Here is a 17,084-nt window from a genome sequence, read left to right as displayed (position 1 = left end):
TGAAGTGAACTTCTGTGTTGTTTCCTGAGGCAAGAAACTGCTCTGTCTTCCCCAGCCCTGTAGACAGAAGTGCTTTCCTCTTTAGCTGAGACACTCTTAAGGTCCCATGTTGCTCACATCCACCCTCTCCTGTCAGAGCCAGACATGCAGTGGCTGGTGGTTATCTAACTGTTGCAGAAGGTCACAAGTAAAGTCTAGGTGGAGGCACAAGGCATGTCATCCTTGATCTCTGTCATCCCATAAGGCAGCAGCACTTCCAGAGGGAGTTCACTGCTGGCACAGTGGAGACACCCTCTGCATGTGGTGGTTTCCATGAATTGCCTAGCTGTGGAAAGATGTTTGGGTGCCAGACAGCTAGCGCAGTCAAGGGATTGCACTATTTAGAAACATCTTGGAACATAGGAAGAGCTTCCTACACAAATGTTAATAGAAATCAAGTTAGTTGAGAAGTTGCCATCAGCTGGCTGTCTCAGGCTGTTCCAGATCAATAGCTACTCAGTATGATATTAACCATGAGCTCTGAGGACAGGGATGTTTACCATGTAATGGATAGAGTGATTTACTCAGGGGCAGTGACTTAAGTGAGGGTCTGAAAGAGGAGCTGACTTTCACAGAAGAGGCTGTAGGCATCTCCTGTAGCATGCAAACCCATCCCCTGCAAGGGTCATCTTCCTCCAAGCCACTGTGGATCATGAAGGGATACTTGTGGCAAACTTCTGGGACAGCCATATGCTACAGAGAAGTCACCCCCACTGTTGAACGCATGAGAGTGATACCCTGACCACAAGGCAGCTGACAAATGGACCTTTAGTGGGAGTTGAATACATGGCAGTGACAAGATGGTAGGAGAGGTGGTCAGTGGATACCAGGAGGATGTTGTCTCCCAACGGCAAAGGGACTATTGGTGGCTGGCCAGGCATGGCATGACCTCTGTAAGGATCAGACAGGAGTGTTGCTTGGTCCCCCTGAGACGGTGCTAAGTGGCTGGTATGGCTCAGGCTCCAGGCACAGTCCCAAGTGTCTGTGGGAAGGAAAACAGGCAAGTGAGGGACATGAGAGCAGCCCAATACATCCACATTCACACCTCACCCAGGTGAGGTATCACATTGGCATCACCATCTGTATCAGACTATTGCTGCGACAACGGCAGTATTTAGAAAAGAATTCAGGGTTTTGGGCACAACTTCCCACTTCTTCCTTGCTCAAAAATGTGTTGTTCATGCCTCTACGTTAGCAGATAGTGCCAAGTTAAAACAACAAGAGAGGCACATTCACTTAACTACAGATGTCAAAGCCTGAGTTAGCTGTTCCCTTTGTGGCAGGTGAAGACACACGCGTTAAACACGTTGCATCCGTCTGCCTGGTGCTCATGTTGAGTCAGCGATTAGCAGAGGCCCTTTGCCTTTCCCGTACATGGCTTCGGTGTTGTCTCTGAGGGCTTGGCTGGCTGCCTGGTTCTTGAGGGGAAAAGCCTTGTGGAAAAAAAACATGCAGCTTTGTGGTCTGCAACCGGCACCCCCTAGAGCCCGGCCTTGCTTCTCCTGCAGAGGGAGAATTGAAACATTTACAACTGTACACTCAGGAAGAAAAGAGGTGTGGGCAAGGCAGGGGCATGGAGGCAGAGTGACCTGTGCCAGGATCTGGTTTGAGAGGGGTGGCTGAGGTGGTAAGCAGTACATGGTGCAAGTACAAGCCACTGGATGGCAGGAGGGAGAGCAGGAACTTTTGCTTTGCTGAATTCTAGTGTGGACCTTTCTTCCCCTTTGACTCTTGGAGTGTCTAAATCTAATTCAATAACAAAGACACGAGGAGCTTGGGTGAAACCACAGGGAAGGGCACAGAGGGTGTTTGCAGTGTAACCTCTTCAATCAGAAGAGATTGTTTCCTTCAGCATCCCTCCCATTGCTCCTGCTTGGCTCCTGCAAGGCGTCAGAGCCCTGGCAGCCCCACGTGTCCTGATTCCAGATGGGAAAGAAACCATAGACTCATAAAATGGTTTGGGGTGGGAGGACCTTAAAGATCATCTAATTCCAACTCTCCTGCCATGGACAGAGACACCTTTCGCTAGACCAAATCCTTGGAGATGATTCCGCATCCACCCAGAGCTAATGTTTCATCTTGGGAAAAGTGTTAAATCCATCTAGGCTTTGAAAACACACTGATATCAAATCTGAATTTAAAACAATTTATACATAGACCATAACATTTTAATGGGAAAAAATACACAGTCATTTCAAGCTTGAAGAGTTTAAGTAGTATGGTTTTGTATAAATGGCTGATATGTTATTTGTTTATTGGGCAATCTACGTTTTTATATTGTTTGTCAGGCTATATAATTTTAGGTGAAAGCTTTTTAGCATGCTGCACCTATGAGAAGAACTTCCTTTACATACAGTTTTCTGCTCCAGTGTGCATAGAAAATAGACTGCTCATTGCCTTCCTAAACTCTTGCACTGTTAACCAGAACCTGGCTGCTCCATAAATTAGACAACCACATTAACAGTTCTGCTGCACAAATGAGCTGAGCACTAAATAGTTGATTTCATTTGAGGTTCACGAGAGGATCATTTAGGTTAAGGGGTTAGTTTTGGCAAGAGTAGCACTAATGTATTCAATTGGAGGTTTCCTAACCACAACGGGGAGCAGGCAGTGGACATCAAACAAGAATGAGAGACCTGGTTTCTTTCATTGTGGTTAATTCTTGGGACAAGTGCCTTCCTTCCCCTGAGCCTCTGCCTGCCTTATGCAGCTCTGGTGTTTGGACTGCACATTACTCCAAGAGGAGGTAGTCTTCTAGGTTGGGCCAGTGTTGGAACAACATGGCCAAGATGGCTGTGGGGTTTCTGAAAGCTTCTTTCCTACAAGGTAATGTCTCACTTCCTTCAGTTGTTATGATGAAATTACTCTTGCCAAGGTTTCTGCAATGCCACGTGGATTTTATTGACTGCGAAAAACTGTTGTAGATGCAATGTAGGAGAACAGCCTCAAATCGAAAGATCTAATGGTCGTGCCTGGCTAGAAACCCAGTGGTTAGATGTTGCTCTGTTGAAGCCTACCAAGTGGCATTTTAAAGTTTCAAACCCAGTGCAGTCTCTCACTGCTGGCTCAAGCGTTCATCCGTTTCTTGACAATGCAAACCACCTTTGTCAAGAGACAGTGCAGGCCAGCCCAGAGCCTTTACAAATTCAAATGAAGTGAGAGTAACGACTGTCTTACAATCTCCCTGCAAGTGACTGTTTTACAATCCCCCTGCAAGCACTGTGTACTCACCGTGCACCCTTCGGGCTCTCTCCCTGCTTGCTAAGAGTCCAGAGGTGTCCTTCCAAGGATCAAACCCCCCGTGCCTTTCTAACCAATCAGGAGAGACTCTTATCACTCGACTGTACCTCAAATAGTCTCCTAAATCACACTGAGTGTTTTCTGACTGCCACTTTTTAAAGCCTCCTGTTATTCCTAAAGCTTGGACCAAATACTGAGTTAATGATTACTGGCCAAAGTTTCAGTGGTTAGTTTGAGGGGACAACATTTCCAGCCTTCTGGACACCTGAGGCAGGACATTTAATCAATGTCTTTGTCCTTGTCAGCTGATGCATTAAATCAGGTGGTGTTCAAGTACATAAAATCATTTCAAGCTTTGACAACGTGCTTTCCAGTGTGCAGGTAAGGAGCAATAAAATCTACATGCATCATTCAGTGACTAACAACCTAGTCAAGCTTTCATTTAAATGTGCAAATCTATATGCATTATGTGTGTACATCTCATCATCACTTCATAAAGATAGTGATTTTTTCCTAGTCTGCTATGTAACTGTGGCTTTAAATCACAGCTTTCTGAACTTGAGCTGGACTTGCAAATCTTATGCATAAACAAATATATAAATACTGAGCAGAAATGGTATACAAACCAAGGAAAAAATATACAATTAAGGGACTGGGAAATACCAGATGGAAATACAATTAAGAAGATTAAGATAGAGAAAGAGAAAGTGAAAGAGAAAGCAAATTAAAGAGAAAGTGGGGAAACACAGGGTAAGGCAAGGGGCAAGAAATGCAAGCAGGTGAGTTTTGCAGTTAAGTGGAAAAATTCGAAGCTACATGGATCCATAGTATGTCTAAATTGCACTTAAGACAGTATATTATACATAAATAAGCAAAGCTAAGAGATGTTATACTACACAGTAAATATTTAGATTCTCTTATATACAGAGGAAAACAGTGTCCATTGTTGCTGAGCAAGTGAGCAATCCATATTATTTAATTGGTTCTGCTTATTTTTGTGTTGGTGAATTATCTGTAAAGAAATTCTAATTTCTTTTCTTCATTTTTTAAAACCTGAGAGGTCCTAAAAACTTTTCATAAGGCAGGTGTCTCTTAATTAAAAAAATATGCAATTATTTAAATATCTAGAATTCAAACTTTTTAATGACCAAATGAATATGTAATGTGTAGATACTTTTCCCTTGTTGGATAAACACAAGAACTAGACCCCTTGCAGTGTATTACCCAGGAAAGGAATTACAAGCAAGGAAGCTGACTGAAAAGCTTCAGTTGATATCACATCTACATACTCTTTGACATGGCATTTTGTCTGCTGCCCTCTTCCTGTTCCTTTCCAGGGCTCCTCTCTTATCTACAATATGTTATAGCCAAACTCAGTTAAAAGAATTCTGCATTTGTTCTACTTTGCCTGCTGAGGTCCTTCAGTTCAAGACTTAGTCACTGTTGATTTTATAGCACTGATGCTGAGAGGACAGAGGCATGGGTTTCCTTCTGGACTTCTTCCTAGCACTTCTCTCTGTGGAGTCTGAAAGGTTCACAGCACCCCTAGGGCTGTTGTGGTATCAGTTATGGAGGGAAGAATGAAATCTAGTGCCTTGATTTTCAAATGGATTTCAGTCATTGCACAACCATAGATATACCTCCTGAAATCCATGTTAAGTCAAGTATGATTAGGCTAAAACTGCTCAGAAGTGCTAGTGGACCCACCAGCTATGAAAAAGCCTGTGTGGACAGCACTGGAGGGGGTAAAGACACTTCCAGAGCCCGGTTCTTGTGGCACTGCATGTTCACAACCAGACTCCCCAAAAGTTTCCCCTTCTCCTGGGAGTACCTCAAGCTGCTGCAGACCAGTCACCCAGAAAAGCAAGGTGTTTGCAGCTGGAGACCCTTTATGGAAAATTTAACTCAAGAGATTCATCAAGGTTACATTATTTCCCTTTTGTCAGACCTACTGGAGCACCCAGCAGCTCAGCCCAGGTCCTGATTCCCACTTGGGCAGAGGGCTGGTGAGAGCACATCCTCTTCTCTCCTGACTTATACACCCATGATTTTCCCTGTGAGCAGGGACGGGGAAGTGGAAAAAGGTCTGGTTGGTGCACTCTGGGGTCTCACCCAGAGCTGAGCCGGTAGCATGCCCAAACCTAGACCTTAAAATGCCTTCCTTGGAAGGGTGAGCATCTCACACGTCTTTTGCATAAATCACCTTCCTCCTCCATGCCCAAGGTTGGAGGATGGAGTATATCTCCCAACTTTTCAGCTATTGGGTTTAATATCACAACTGCCAAGCAGTGAGCTGTCATTCAGTCCTGAGGACCAGGGCAGGGATCTGCTCACTGTTGTAAATGAGTTGTAAAGGACTTAGCTGCTAAGTGATGTGCAGCAGTTCAAACTTTGACTAAATGTAGGCACAGAGATTGGCCTGGAGGGACATTGCTGTGTGACAACATCCCAGCAGGACTTCTAACATACTTAAATCCAGCAAAGAAACACAGCAGCTAAGAAAACAGAGCAGGAAAATTCTGTGTCAAGTTGCTATCTCAAGGTGTCAGCTATTCTAGTCCTCTATTCTGATTTGTGATCAGACATACACAGTCACTGTTGTTTGGAGAGATTTGCAGAGGAGGCAACTCCACACCCTCTCCACACAGCCAGCTGCCAGGCGCCACGGTTTCCCAGTTTCCCCTTTGTACCTGTACAAAAAATTTTAAGGAAAGTTTCCCCACATGTTTGGTGAGAGGCAGAGATAGAGAATGGAAAATTTCAGCTCAAATGGTTGAAGTCAGGCAAAGTTACAAAGGACAAACAAGAGGTGAGGACTACGGTGAGAACAGCCAGGTGCCACCTGCATGGCCAGGTTCTGTCTGAGCCCCAAACCTGACATGCCTCAAAGAACCTGGGGTTTTGGGGAAAAATCAACCAGGCAAGAGATGTGAGGAGGAATTCTTTCAGGGTTATGATTCTGCCCTGAATTCCTTTTGCTGTAACTATCTGAATATATATATATGTGTGTGTGTGTGTACATATTGATTTTTTTCTACTCCTATCTGGTATAATAAACATTAATTGGAAAACAGAAAGTTGTGTGAGGCAGACAACATGAAAGAGCTGTGTTTTCAGTGGGAAGGTTCACAGTATTCAAAAGTAATTCCTCAACTCTTCTTACAAGACAATGAAATTGTGTTTCCCATCCCTACTAGAAAATGAAATCATTAATATTGGGGGACACGGAAAAAAATTTAAAAGGCGTAAAGTAGAAAGAGCAAAAAGAGATTACGCATATAAGACCCTCTACTATTCTCAGACTTTCCAGTGCAACTTCCTTATATATTTGCTAAACAAGGTCTTATTCAAAATGGCTTACATAAACGTGTCTTCCTGCAGTTCAAGCTGTGGCCCACACCTGCAGTGTGAAGAAGCTGATGCACGGTGGGAAGAGCAAACTGAAGCTCCTGTGTGCCTATGCTGAATCGCTCCGAGACCTAAAAAAGCTTCTTGCCAAAAAAACCCCAAAACTGATGAACCAGTCTTACTTTAGAGCAGGTGGAATAATTCATGCTCTCATTTTTATCATTAGTGCTGAGAGGGAAAGACAGATTTGTTTTCACATGGTTATTGATTATTAACCAGCTTTGTGAAAGGTTACCTTTCTGCTAGATACAGCCATGGTGGGGGGTTAAAAATCAATCCCTGGGAAAGCTCTGTTTCCCAGTCAATTTCTTCTCCCACTGCGGTCCCTTGTCACAGATACAGTTTTCCCGTGTTGGTTTGAGCACAGATGAGAGAGAAAAAGATTATCGTGAATATGTTTCACTCACCTTCAGTACTACTTTTCTGTCTAAATGTGGATTCCACAAAAGGTGTTGAGCACTGAGAAGTCGTTAAATATTATACAGATATAGAAAGTCAAACCAGATTACTTTAGGGAAGTGTGACTGAACTATATTCTTTACTATTTTATACTCTAATTAGACAGTCAGGGTGGTGGGAGGAATGATGAAACTATCATTGGTCGTAAAGTAAAGGGAGATAATTTAGTAGGGGTTCACAAATTATTTGCATTGAAAGGCAAACGAAATGCTTCTGTCACCTTTCCTAGGGGAAAAAAGTTATACTGCATCCAGGTGGTTTTACATTTCACTGATACCGGCAGCCTGCGGTGATACCTCTCAGACAGTACTGGGGAAGAAGTGAGCAAGACTTCCAAAATACAGTGACTCACATTAAGCCCCTGTATTAACCATTTAAAGGTGAGAACGTTGAAAATGCCCTTGAATTTCAAGAGGCATGTTGTACATGTTGGCATATATTTTAAAACCACATAGATATTGCATTAGGTAAGTGACTTTGCTTTGCAAACCCCTCGCCATTCAGAGAGATTTGTATTATATTTCAAATTTTTAGGCTTCATATAATACAGAATAAGATTAAACCACACAGATTGCCTCTTCTCTGTCAGGCAAAGAGCAGGCTAGAGAATGTGATTGGATCTTAGCAAGTCCTTAAAATATTCTTGGTAATTCAAGTATTGCAGTGGAGTTATTGTGTGATCTTACTGCAGGATGGCAACAGCTGAGTACCTGAAACATTTGTTACTGGTGCTCGAATACATAAATTCCTGCGCTTGTGTTGAGCATAAGTACAACCTGCTGTCCTACTTAACATTGCTCCTATCACCACCATCCTTCAATTACTGATATAGAATCATAGATTCATTTTTGTTTAATCTCTTGGAAGAGCAAGCTCACTATAAGAATTTTTATTTATGCAGACAAATATCTTAAGGGTGAGTGTCAGATGATGGGGCCAGACTTTTCAGTGGTGCCCAGCAACAAGACAAGGGGCAATAGGCACAAACTGAAACATGGAAAGATCCATTTGAATATGAGAAAAAACTTCCTTGGTTTGAGGGTGACAGAATACTGGGACAGGCTGTCCAGAGAGGTTGTGGAGTCTCCTTCTCTGCAGATATTCAAACCTAGAGGTTTTTCTCAGCCTGAACTACAACTGTATTGTAATGGTTGTGGGACCATGCTCATGCATCAGAGACAAAAGTGAGCTGGAAGTGTGAGCTTTCCAGCTCATTGATAAAGCTGGGTGACCTAAACACGCTGGTCATAAATATCCCCAAATTGTGAGGGGCTTCTATAGTCCTTAAAAACTTCCTAGAGCAGGTAAAATACAGGACTTCCAGCTGAACTGGAGCATATGTCCAGACAGGCTTTAAGGTGAGGGAGAATCTACCTGATCCATTATTAATTTGTTTTAGTGTGCAACATGTCCCTTACTTTTCTGTTTTCAAAAGTTAAAACTTGGCTGTACATCTATCAGTGGTAATAATATTTGTACCAGACATCTTTTCTTCGCATGGTTACTTTCAGACTGAGGACAGCCAAGTTTCTTGTCACTCCAAGCCTGCCAAAACCAAAGACTTGGGGAGTAAGGACAGGGTAAATTCTCAGCAGGAAGATGAAAATATATGGACAGGAGACTCTGGGCTCACCATTCAAAGTCTACATGAGAGCTAGAGGAAATGATGCACCTTTTAATTTCTTACATTGTGCCTACACATCTCAAGGCTCTTCTTGTTGGAAAATTAGGACTGATTAAATGCAGCCAGGTGCAGGGTCAGCAGTGTCATACATAGCAGCACTTAATCCGGGGAACACATCGCCACAAAGTGGTGAGAGGCAAAATGTTTACATATGGTTCCAGGGGAGAGTTACAGTGTGGCAAAATCATCTGGGGACTAAAACATTCACAGTGCTCAGGAGATTCTTAGAGTAGAAAAATCTGGGAGTTTGGTAGAAGACGTGTGGTGTCTTATTCATATGCCCAACCTGCTGAGACTGTCTGAGATGATGTGTATGGATGCAGCGATGTCTGCAGAGGCAAGAGGCAAGCAGGGACATTGGTCATTCCCATCACTCTCACCTGCCTCTTCCATCACTCTTTTTCCACATCAAGTGGGTACTTGGATGGGACCCACTGACAGCTCAGAAACTTCTCCTGGGAACCCACAGCTGTGGAAGGACTCTTAAGCCAAGTATCAGTGATTGCATCCCAGGAGGAGCAGGAGGTAGGTAGCGGAGATCCCTGGGCTCGGGCTCTAGCTGGGCTCAGCTTCTCATCCCGTGGCCCCCCGGCTGCCGAACACCATCACCCCAGGGCCTGGACGGGGTCCCCAGTGCCGGGATACCCAGCGGAGCCCTTTTCCTGCACTGCAGCTCACCTCCTCGTTGTTAGAACGGCAAAGCGTGTCCTTATCGACTGCTCACGCAGGCAGAATAAAAGAGAATTAGCTCTAAATTATACGAAATTCATTTGCTTTGTAGGGGGAAGTGTTTGCTCTGTTTAGAAACGTTCGTTATATAGAGAGGATCGCATTAAGACATCGGGTAATGGTCCTCCCTGGAGATGAATCAATTTGCTCTGGGTTTTATGGCCTCGCATTTGTTTGTCCGCGCCGGTTCCCAGTGGAAAACCCGGAGAAGTAAGTGCTGCGGGGAGCAGATCTCTGGGGAAGGAGCTGGTGATGCTGGGCTGAGGTGAGAGCACAAGACGTCTCCGAACCAAAGGACACCCGTATCTGCAAGAGACATAAGTGGAGGCACCGCAGGCGTGCTGAGCTGGCGGGGAGAAATCCCCACTAACGGTGCTGCGCGTTCCCTCTGGCCACACACTGGCTGCGGGCCCCGCGGGGACACGTACCCTGCTCAGCATGCCAGGGGACGGAGGGGGCGGGTGCCGGGCGCGGGGAGCCCGAGCAGCAGCGATGTCTATCGGTAATTCCCGCTAATAAAATACTTTTTCGCTATCCGCACTATAATTGGTTTACAGCCTTTTTTGTTTATTTATCCATAAGAGCTGCTGTTAAATGGCTCGGGAAAGCAATCGCTTAATGGCTCAATATTGAATCAAAGGCTCAGTGTGCTTTCTAAGAGATGGGGGACCCGCGTGAGTTCAGAGCGGAAACTCATTTTAAGTGTAATGGACTGGGCGGGTTTATGATCCCACGGAACCGGGCGCAGGAGTGAAGTACCGGGACTCTGCTGTCTAGCCGCTCGGGGTATGCATCGCCACTGGCCGAGCCGAGCCAAACCGAGCCGGGCCGACCGCACGCGCCCTACACGGAGCGGCGGGTGCGCGCCCCGACGGCGGCGGCGAAGCCCCGGTGTCGGGGGAAGCGGCGGTGAAAGAAGGCGGGCCGGGCACATGGGAAGCGTGCCTGCGCCCGAGCCGGAGAGAGCGGTGGCCGGGCCGACTGCAGGGAGGCAGGGAAATGATCTTTGTCCCTTTCGGTAGCTCTCCGCCTCCTCATAGCCTCGTCACCTAGTCAACCGGCACCAGCTTGGAGCAGATTATCTCCGAGGGTCAACACATTGCAGCCCAAGCCGCGGGAAAGGCTCCCAAATTTACCCCTTGGGCAAACACTCCGCTGCCTATCGCTCGCTCTGGCGATAGCATTGTGGTCCTCACCGGCCACATCCCCCCAGGCAGGGGTGAAAGGGCAAAAAGCCGGTCCTGGCCTTCACCCAGGGTTCTGGCATACGGGTCCCCCTGAGGAAGTGCCCGCTCGGCGCACCCTGCTCGTCCCCGGACACCGCATCCTTAGCCGAGATGCCCCCGCAGCCCTAAGTGCCCTGATGCCAAGCCCCTCAAGGAGTCCAATCTACCCAGCCCTCGGAGGGATTTCCTCTCCCTGCCCGAGGGGTGTTGGCTTATAAGCCGCTCCTGGGCAAGCGAGTGGAAGAGGGACCATCCCTTTCGGAGCGCCCCGCACTTCGGGGCAATCCCCCGACCCCCTACCAGGCCCCGTAAATCCCTCGCCGCGGAGCTCCTCATCCCAAAGCAGGAAGCGGCACCCGGCAGAAGGGTGGGGGGTCCTGGGGCCGGTCCGACTGAGGGCAAGGGGTTTGCGGGACCGGGGCCACCCCGGGTGGCCTCTTACGGTCCGCGCCCCGCCCCGGAGGGCTGCGGGAGGGCTCACGTGGGGGAGAGGCGCCTATGGGGAGGCGGCGGGAGCCGGGCAGGGCGGTGGGGCCCGGCAGGGCTGCCAGCTGTCAAAGAGGCATCCCGGGCTCCGGGAGCGGGAGCAGCCCTATGTGTCCCTAAGCTGAGAGACCCCCCTGACTCCGCTCGCCATGAACACCGAGGAGCAGTATTACGCCTCGGCGCAGCTCTACAAGGAGTCGTGCGCGTTTCAAAGAGCTCAGGCGCAGGACTACAACCCCAGCCCCCCCGCCTGCCTGTACATGGGCAGGCAGCAACAGACTCCTTATCCCAGCGCCTTAGGGGCTCTCGAGCAAGGCAGCCCGCCAGACATTTCACCTTACGAGGTGCCCCCCATCACTGAGGATGCCGGGGTCTCCCACCTTCATCACCATCACCACCACGCTCATCTTCCTCCTCCCCACCAGGACACGTTGCCTTTCGCAGACGGGGCGGACACGGGGGCTGTAGAGGAGCCCCGAGTGCAGGTGCCTTTCGCCTGGATGAAGTCCACCAAATCTCACGCCTGGAAGGGACAGTGGACCGGTAAGCCCCACCACTTCCCTCTGCCTCTGCTCCCCCACTTCTCTCCCTCTCGGCGGTCAGGAACCCTCCCTTGCACCGGTCCTGTTCCGACCGCTCGGATGTACTATGGAGAGGTCTTGGAGGGTCGCTTCCCCCCAGCCCGCCCCTCAAGACCCACTGCTCTACGGCTGCTGCCGTTGGGTTTAACGCCGGGGAGAGAGCCGACACTCCAGTCCATGCCGGAGGGCTCACCGCTCCCTGCGCCTGAGCAATTATTAACGAATTATTTTTCACCAATTAACTAATTGTGGCCAAGTTGAGACAATGTGCAAGTGCCTCCTGGGCGCTGCCGCCTCGCCGAGCACGGTGTGTCCGAGGGCGCGGTGAGCTCCGCGCGGGGGCCGGGTCCGCGGCGGGCGAGGCCAGGGGTGAGGAGGCACCTGCGAGGTGGAGCGGGAGAGGAGCGGCAGGCAGGGCTGGCGGGCAGGGGACAGCCCCCACCGTGCGGGCGCGGAGCAGCCCCAAAGCCCCCGGAGCAGCCGCCGATCCCCTCTCCGCTGCCTCTAGGCTTTCCTCTGTGCAGAGCCCATCTCCCGTCCTGGTCCCTCTCTCCCACCCCTCCTGCTTCCCGGCGGGTTTTAGCCATAATTGCACCTTTCCAAGTGAAAAAAACACGGCAGGGAAAACAATGCACAAACGAAACAGAGCTGCCAGTGAGAGGAAGAAACTCTATCTAGGCAGAAAGTTCCGCTGCCTAACAATATTTCTGTCTCTGCCCTCACAATGTTATCGTGTCCTGCGCCTCCGTCACACCTATAGGGCAAATATTATATTAATGGCTTTGTTCAAATAGACAGTTTAAAAAAGGACTGGAGTATTAAAATCACCATTAAATAGTTTGGGAATTGCATGGGACAGACCAAGGGGGAGGGAAGAACAGGCGGCGATCCCCAATCTCCTGGGAGGCGCATCTGCCGGCAAGAGTTAGGAGAGCACGCTGTCCCACGCCGCGGACACGGCGGCAGAGATTGTGCCAGTGAGGAGGTGGGGAGGGGAGGAGAGAAAATCAGATAATTTTCATTAAGTTGAATGTACTTCTGGAATAATAATATTACCAAAAAAAAAAAGAAAGAAAGAAAGAAAAAAACCCAAACTTTTGAACTACACCTTCTTTCTCTGTCTCCTGTACTCAAGGAATGACAAAACCAGCAGAAAAGAGAAACTTTCCCCGTGGAAGCCTAAAACTCTCCCCTGTTCCCCCCAGCCCTCCCGGGAGGTGAAGGCAGGGGCCATGCATTGCTCAGTCCGTGAGATGTGTGTACAGGCACACGCAGCACCGGGTCTTTCCTGCCGGAGCACTCCCGCAGACCTAAAGGGGCCCCACGCTGTGCCGATGCAGCCCTCGTAGCCAAACCCCGACGTATTTTGTACTGTGTATGTGTCAAACTATATACCCCCAGGATTTATTTTTAGTGGAAACCCTTGGGATTTAGGCGTCCATGGATGCTGCGGGGCTTTGCGTTGTTATTGACGGGGAAAGGTGACCAGAGAGGCTGCGGCCGAGCCTGGCCCTGTGCTACCCGCCGTGCCCGGCTCTGCCGCCGGCCGGGGACTTGCCGGCCGTCTCCTGGGGCCCGGCCTCCGACAGATCCCAGGCGTTCCGCCTTCCCCGTAGCTCTAGTTTATTTTACAGTAACAGAACAATTTTTTTTTCAGCTACAAACACATGCATACGGGTTTATACATAGGTTTAGATTTACAAATATTTTTATACATATACACATTGATTTTAATATATATTTTTGCATATACACAAAGGATAGGATTTTTGCATATAGGATTTTTATCTGTAAACATTACGTATATATTTAAATATATATTTAAATACATATATAAGTTTATATACATAGGTTTCTACTTACAAACACTGTATAAATAAATATAAAATCATGGGAATAGAAAGATGAGCGGCAGGAGACTCCGCGTAGACCTCTTGAAATGACTGTGTCTTGCTGTCTGTTTAAATCACCATTCCCCACAGATGATATCACCCCCGAAAGCGTGACCAGCTGGGGTCTGGAGCTGGCAAAAGCGGCCCTGAGTTTCAGTGCCCACCTCCGGCCCCTCTCGATGAGCCGCCTGTATCATCTGCTCCCCAGTGCCGACGCAGGAGTGCGGCGGCCACGCTGGGAATGGCGATTGAGCTGCTGCCGCTTTTTACGGGAACAAGAAACCCAAAGTTTCACCAATCTGGCGAAACGAAGGGGCTCCAGTCCCACTCCTGGCCCCGGTCCCGTTCCCGACCCGGCAGGCCCAACAATTATTGTTGCTTTGTTTTAGAGGGGTTTTTTTTGGTGCGTTGGTTTCTTTGGAGTTTTAGGGGTGATGGTGTTTTGGAGGGGTTATTATTTTCCGTTTTGATTTCTCTATGTGTGGTGGATCGTTGTTTGGTTTTCGTTCGGTTGCGGTTTTTTGTTTGTTTTGTTTTTGTTTTTAATTGGTTTTGGTTTTTTAACACGAATGTAAGCAATTGCAACCCTGGATCCGGGACCCCTTTGGAGCTTTCGGTGACACGCGAACGGTGGCACGTGAGCGTCTCCCACAGCTCGAGGGACGGCGCTTCCCTGAAAATCTCATCCGAATTATTTTTAAAAAATATTAAATTATTATAAAATAAAATAGCAGCAGTTGTGACTGCCGCCACTAGCACCACCTCACTGTGCCCAGTCGGAGAGCTCCCCGAGGCCTCTCCTTCATCCCGCTTGCTTCCCCCGCGTGTCTTCCACTCCGTGCAGGGGTGCAGGGATGTGGCCCCCCCCAGCCCGATGGGGCACCCGGGCGGGCCGAGACTGACTCTCGCTTCTCTCCAGGGGGGTCCTGTGTAGTTGAACCGGAGGAGAACAAGCGGACGAGAACGGCGTACACGCGGGCACAGCTGCTGGAGCTGGAGAAGGAGTTTCTCTTCAACAAGTATATCTCCAGGCCGCGGCGGGTGGAGCTGGCTGTCATGTTGAACTTGACCGAAAGGCACATCAAGATCTGGTTCCAGAACCGGCGGATGAAGTGGAAGAAGGAAGAGGACAAAAAGCGCGGGGCGGGCAACAGCAATGACCCCGAGCAAGACTGCGTGGTGACCTCCGGAGAGCTCCACAACAAGGAGGATCTCCAGCCGTGCCCCGCCGGAAACCTGACCTCGGGGGCCTCCAGGGACCTTCTCGCCCCCAGCCTAGCACCCAGAAGACAGCAGGACTCTCGGTGAGGCGCGGAGAGCCCCACGCCCCAGGACGAGGAAAAGGATGGAATCGGGGAAAGAGCCGAGAGGCTGGCGCAGGCTTCCCACCGCCCTGCCATGCCGTGCCGTGCCGTGCCGACCCTCTCCCGCCTTCCCCCGGGGAAACTCTGTGCCCCTACTCCGACGCTCGCGTCCTCTGAAAACTAAATGTTCAGCTGTAACAAGGAGAGGCTCACTGTGGGCCGCAGGGCTGGAGTAGGCCGCAGGGAGCCGCCGAGATGGCGGCGAGCTGTGCCCCGCTTCCCCGAGCAACCTGCACCACAATGAGCCCTACGGGACAGCTTCCCCTGGGGAAGACGGGTTTCGGGTGGCCACCGACTGTGTGTGCAACCCTGGGTGCACGGAGCGGTCTGGGAAGCGGAGGAGAAACGAGAGCACGCCGCCTTACCTCGAACGGCTGCCCAGTCGGGGCGTGCGTCCCGCCGTGTCCGTCGGTCCACAAGTGCGGACGCGGAGCGGAGTATCCCGGACCATCCACGGGCTGGCACGCCGCCGTCCCCGTCCCTTCCAGTGGCACCAGGGCATCGGCTCTACCGAGGACTCCTCGGGACTTTTACTTACTCCTTTGGAAACTGAAATCTGGTTTCTTTCGTTCTGTTTTGTCTTTGGGAAAGAAAGGGGCGGGGGGTGGGTGGGGAAGAAAGAAAAAAAAAGAGAGAAAAAGTATAAATATTAAAAAAAAAGAAAAAAAAAGCCTTCGTGTCCTGCGGGCAGGATTTGACTACAACGATGATCTGCTCCCAATGACGGGCATAGGCAACCAGACCCTCCTCCGGGCTTCGCCAGCGGCTGTAGGGACCCTGCGCTGCCCGTCCGCGGCTCCGTGACCGTCTGGGCTCCGCGGGGGGCTCCGCGGTGCGCGGGGCTGCACTCGCCTCCTCGAGGGGCGAGTGCGAGCCCAGAGATGCAAAAGAAAATTCGCTGGTAATCTCCGGAAAACGAACAGGGGTAGATCGGGCTGCAAGCCGAGAGCGGGACATATCTGGGGGTCTAGGGCTGGTCCCAGGGACATTCTCCTTTGGGGAAAAGCTCCTGCCTCTCTTCCAACCTTCCGCAAGCTCGGACTCTGCCTTAAAGTGGAGAAACCTCCCTGCAGCACAAGCTCCGGTCCCAGCTCGGCGCCGCGTGGTTTTTCTCTGCAGACGCGACTTTACACGCCAGCAGAGGCTGGGGGCCTTCTGCCTCCCGAGGCACTGCAGAGCACCGAGGACTTTTCCTGGGTGTTATTTTTGTCCCGTCCCGGCGTGCGGGAAAGGCCGGCTCCTCCGGACTGGAGAGGAGAGAGAGCCTGGCTGGGGCTTCCCTGCGGGGAAACCCCCTGCGGGGGGTTGCGGAGGCCCGCGCCGGCCGCCCCGGGCCAAGCCTTCTGTGCCGTAAGGAGTAGCTTCCCCGTCCCGACGACGAGAATTTCAACTAAGTGGGGAACAAATCACATCCAAACTATAAACAGAAAACAGCCGTTGGAAGGAAGTAGAAACTGTCCGATTTTCTGTCGGTCAGGAGGATCTGCCTCCTCTCCTCGACGGGGAGGTTACTGCTCTGTACCCAGCAACAGCAGCCCCTCGAACATCCCTCGGGGACCGCCACAATCCCTCCCGCGCTGAGGGCCCGGGCCATGGGAGGAAGAAAAGGAGGAAGAGGAAGACAGCCTGTCACACCCTGACCAGACGACGATACCAGTCCCTCGGCTGAAAACGAGGGGGAGAGGAAGTAGCTTGGCACAGCTCTTTGTTTTTTTCCCCGTCTTACATGAGAGTTTTAACACTGAGGTGGAGACTCGAACTGAAGGTGTAATTTGTCTGTTGCTTTTCTTTCCTTTGGGGACATTAAGGTCTGTGTGCAAACAGGAGTATTTCTGGTAATTTTTCCTGCAACATACCTGAGAAATTTATCATTCGAGACTGTATATCCTTATTCATCAAAACGCATTCAATGAATGAGAACTTTTACTAATGATTATATGAGTAAAATTCGAATAAAGCTGTTCTACTTAAGAAGC

At 49.7% G+C, this 17,084-nt stretch overlaps 1 protein-coding gene and 1 long non-coding RNA gene across 2 annotated transcripts; one reads left to right on the top strand and one right to left on the bottom strand.

The window, feature by feature from the left end:
• Positions 1–834: 834 nt before the first annotated feature.
• Positions 835–12,026, bottom strand: LOC113965005. The gene is made up of 3 exons (XR_003533405.1): positions 11,829–12,026; positions 6,923–7,013; positions 835–1,021 (listed from the first exon to the last, which is right to left on the bottom strand). It is a non-coding gene; the product is annotated as an uncharacterized LOC113965005 (long non-coding RNA).
• On the top strand, positions 11,333–16,316 carry PDX1 (pancreatic and duodenal homeobox 1). Its single transcript, XM_027677816.1, has 2 exons — positions 11,333–11,814; positions 14,664–16,316. The coding sequence occupies exons 1-2, from the start codon at positions 11,421–11,423 to the stop codon at positions 15,050–15,052; spliced, it is 783 nt and encodes a 260-aa protein (XP_027533617.1). The 5' UTR covers positions 11,333–11,420; the 3' UTR covers positions 15,053–16,316.
• The last annotated feature ends 768 nt before the right edge of the window (positions 16,317–17,084 follow it).

Source organism: Neopelma chrysocephalum, unplaced genomic scaffold (assembly GCF_003984885.1).
Source record: "Neopelma chrysocephalum unplaced genomic scaffold, ASM398488v2 Primary Assembly neopelma1_43, whole genome shotgun sequence".
Taxonomy (NCBI): Eukaryota; Metazoa; Chordata; class Aves; order Passeriformes; family Pipridae; genus Neopelma; species Neopelma chrysocephalum.
Note: the sequence above shows the minus strand (reverse complement) of the source record. Positions and strands in the feature narration are given on the sequence as shown.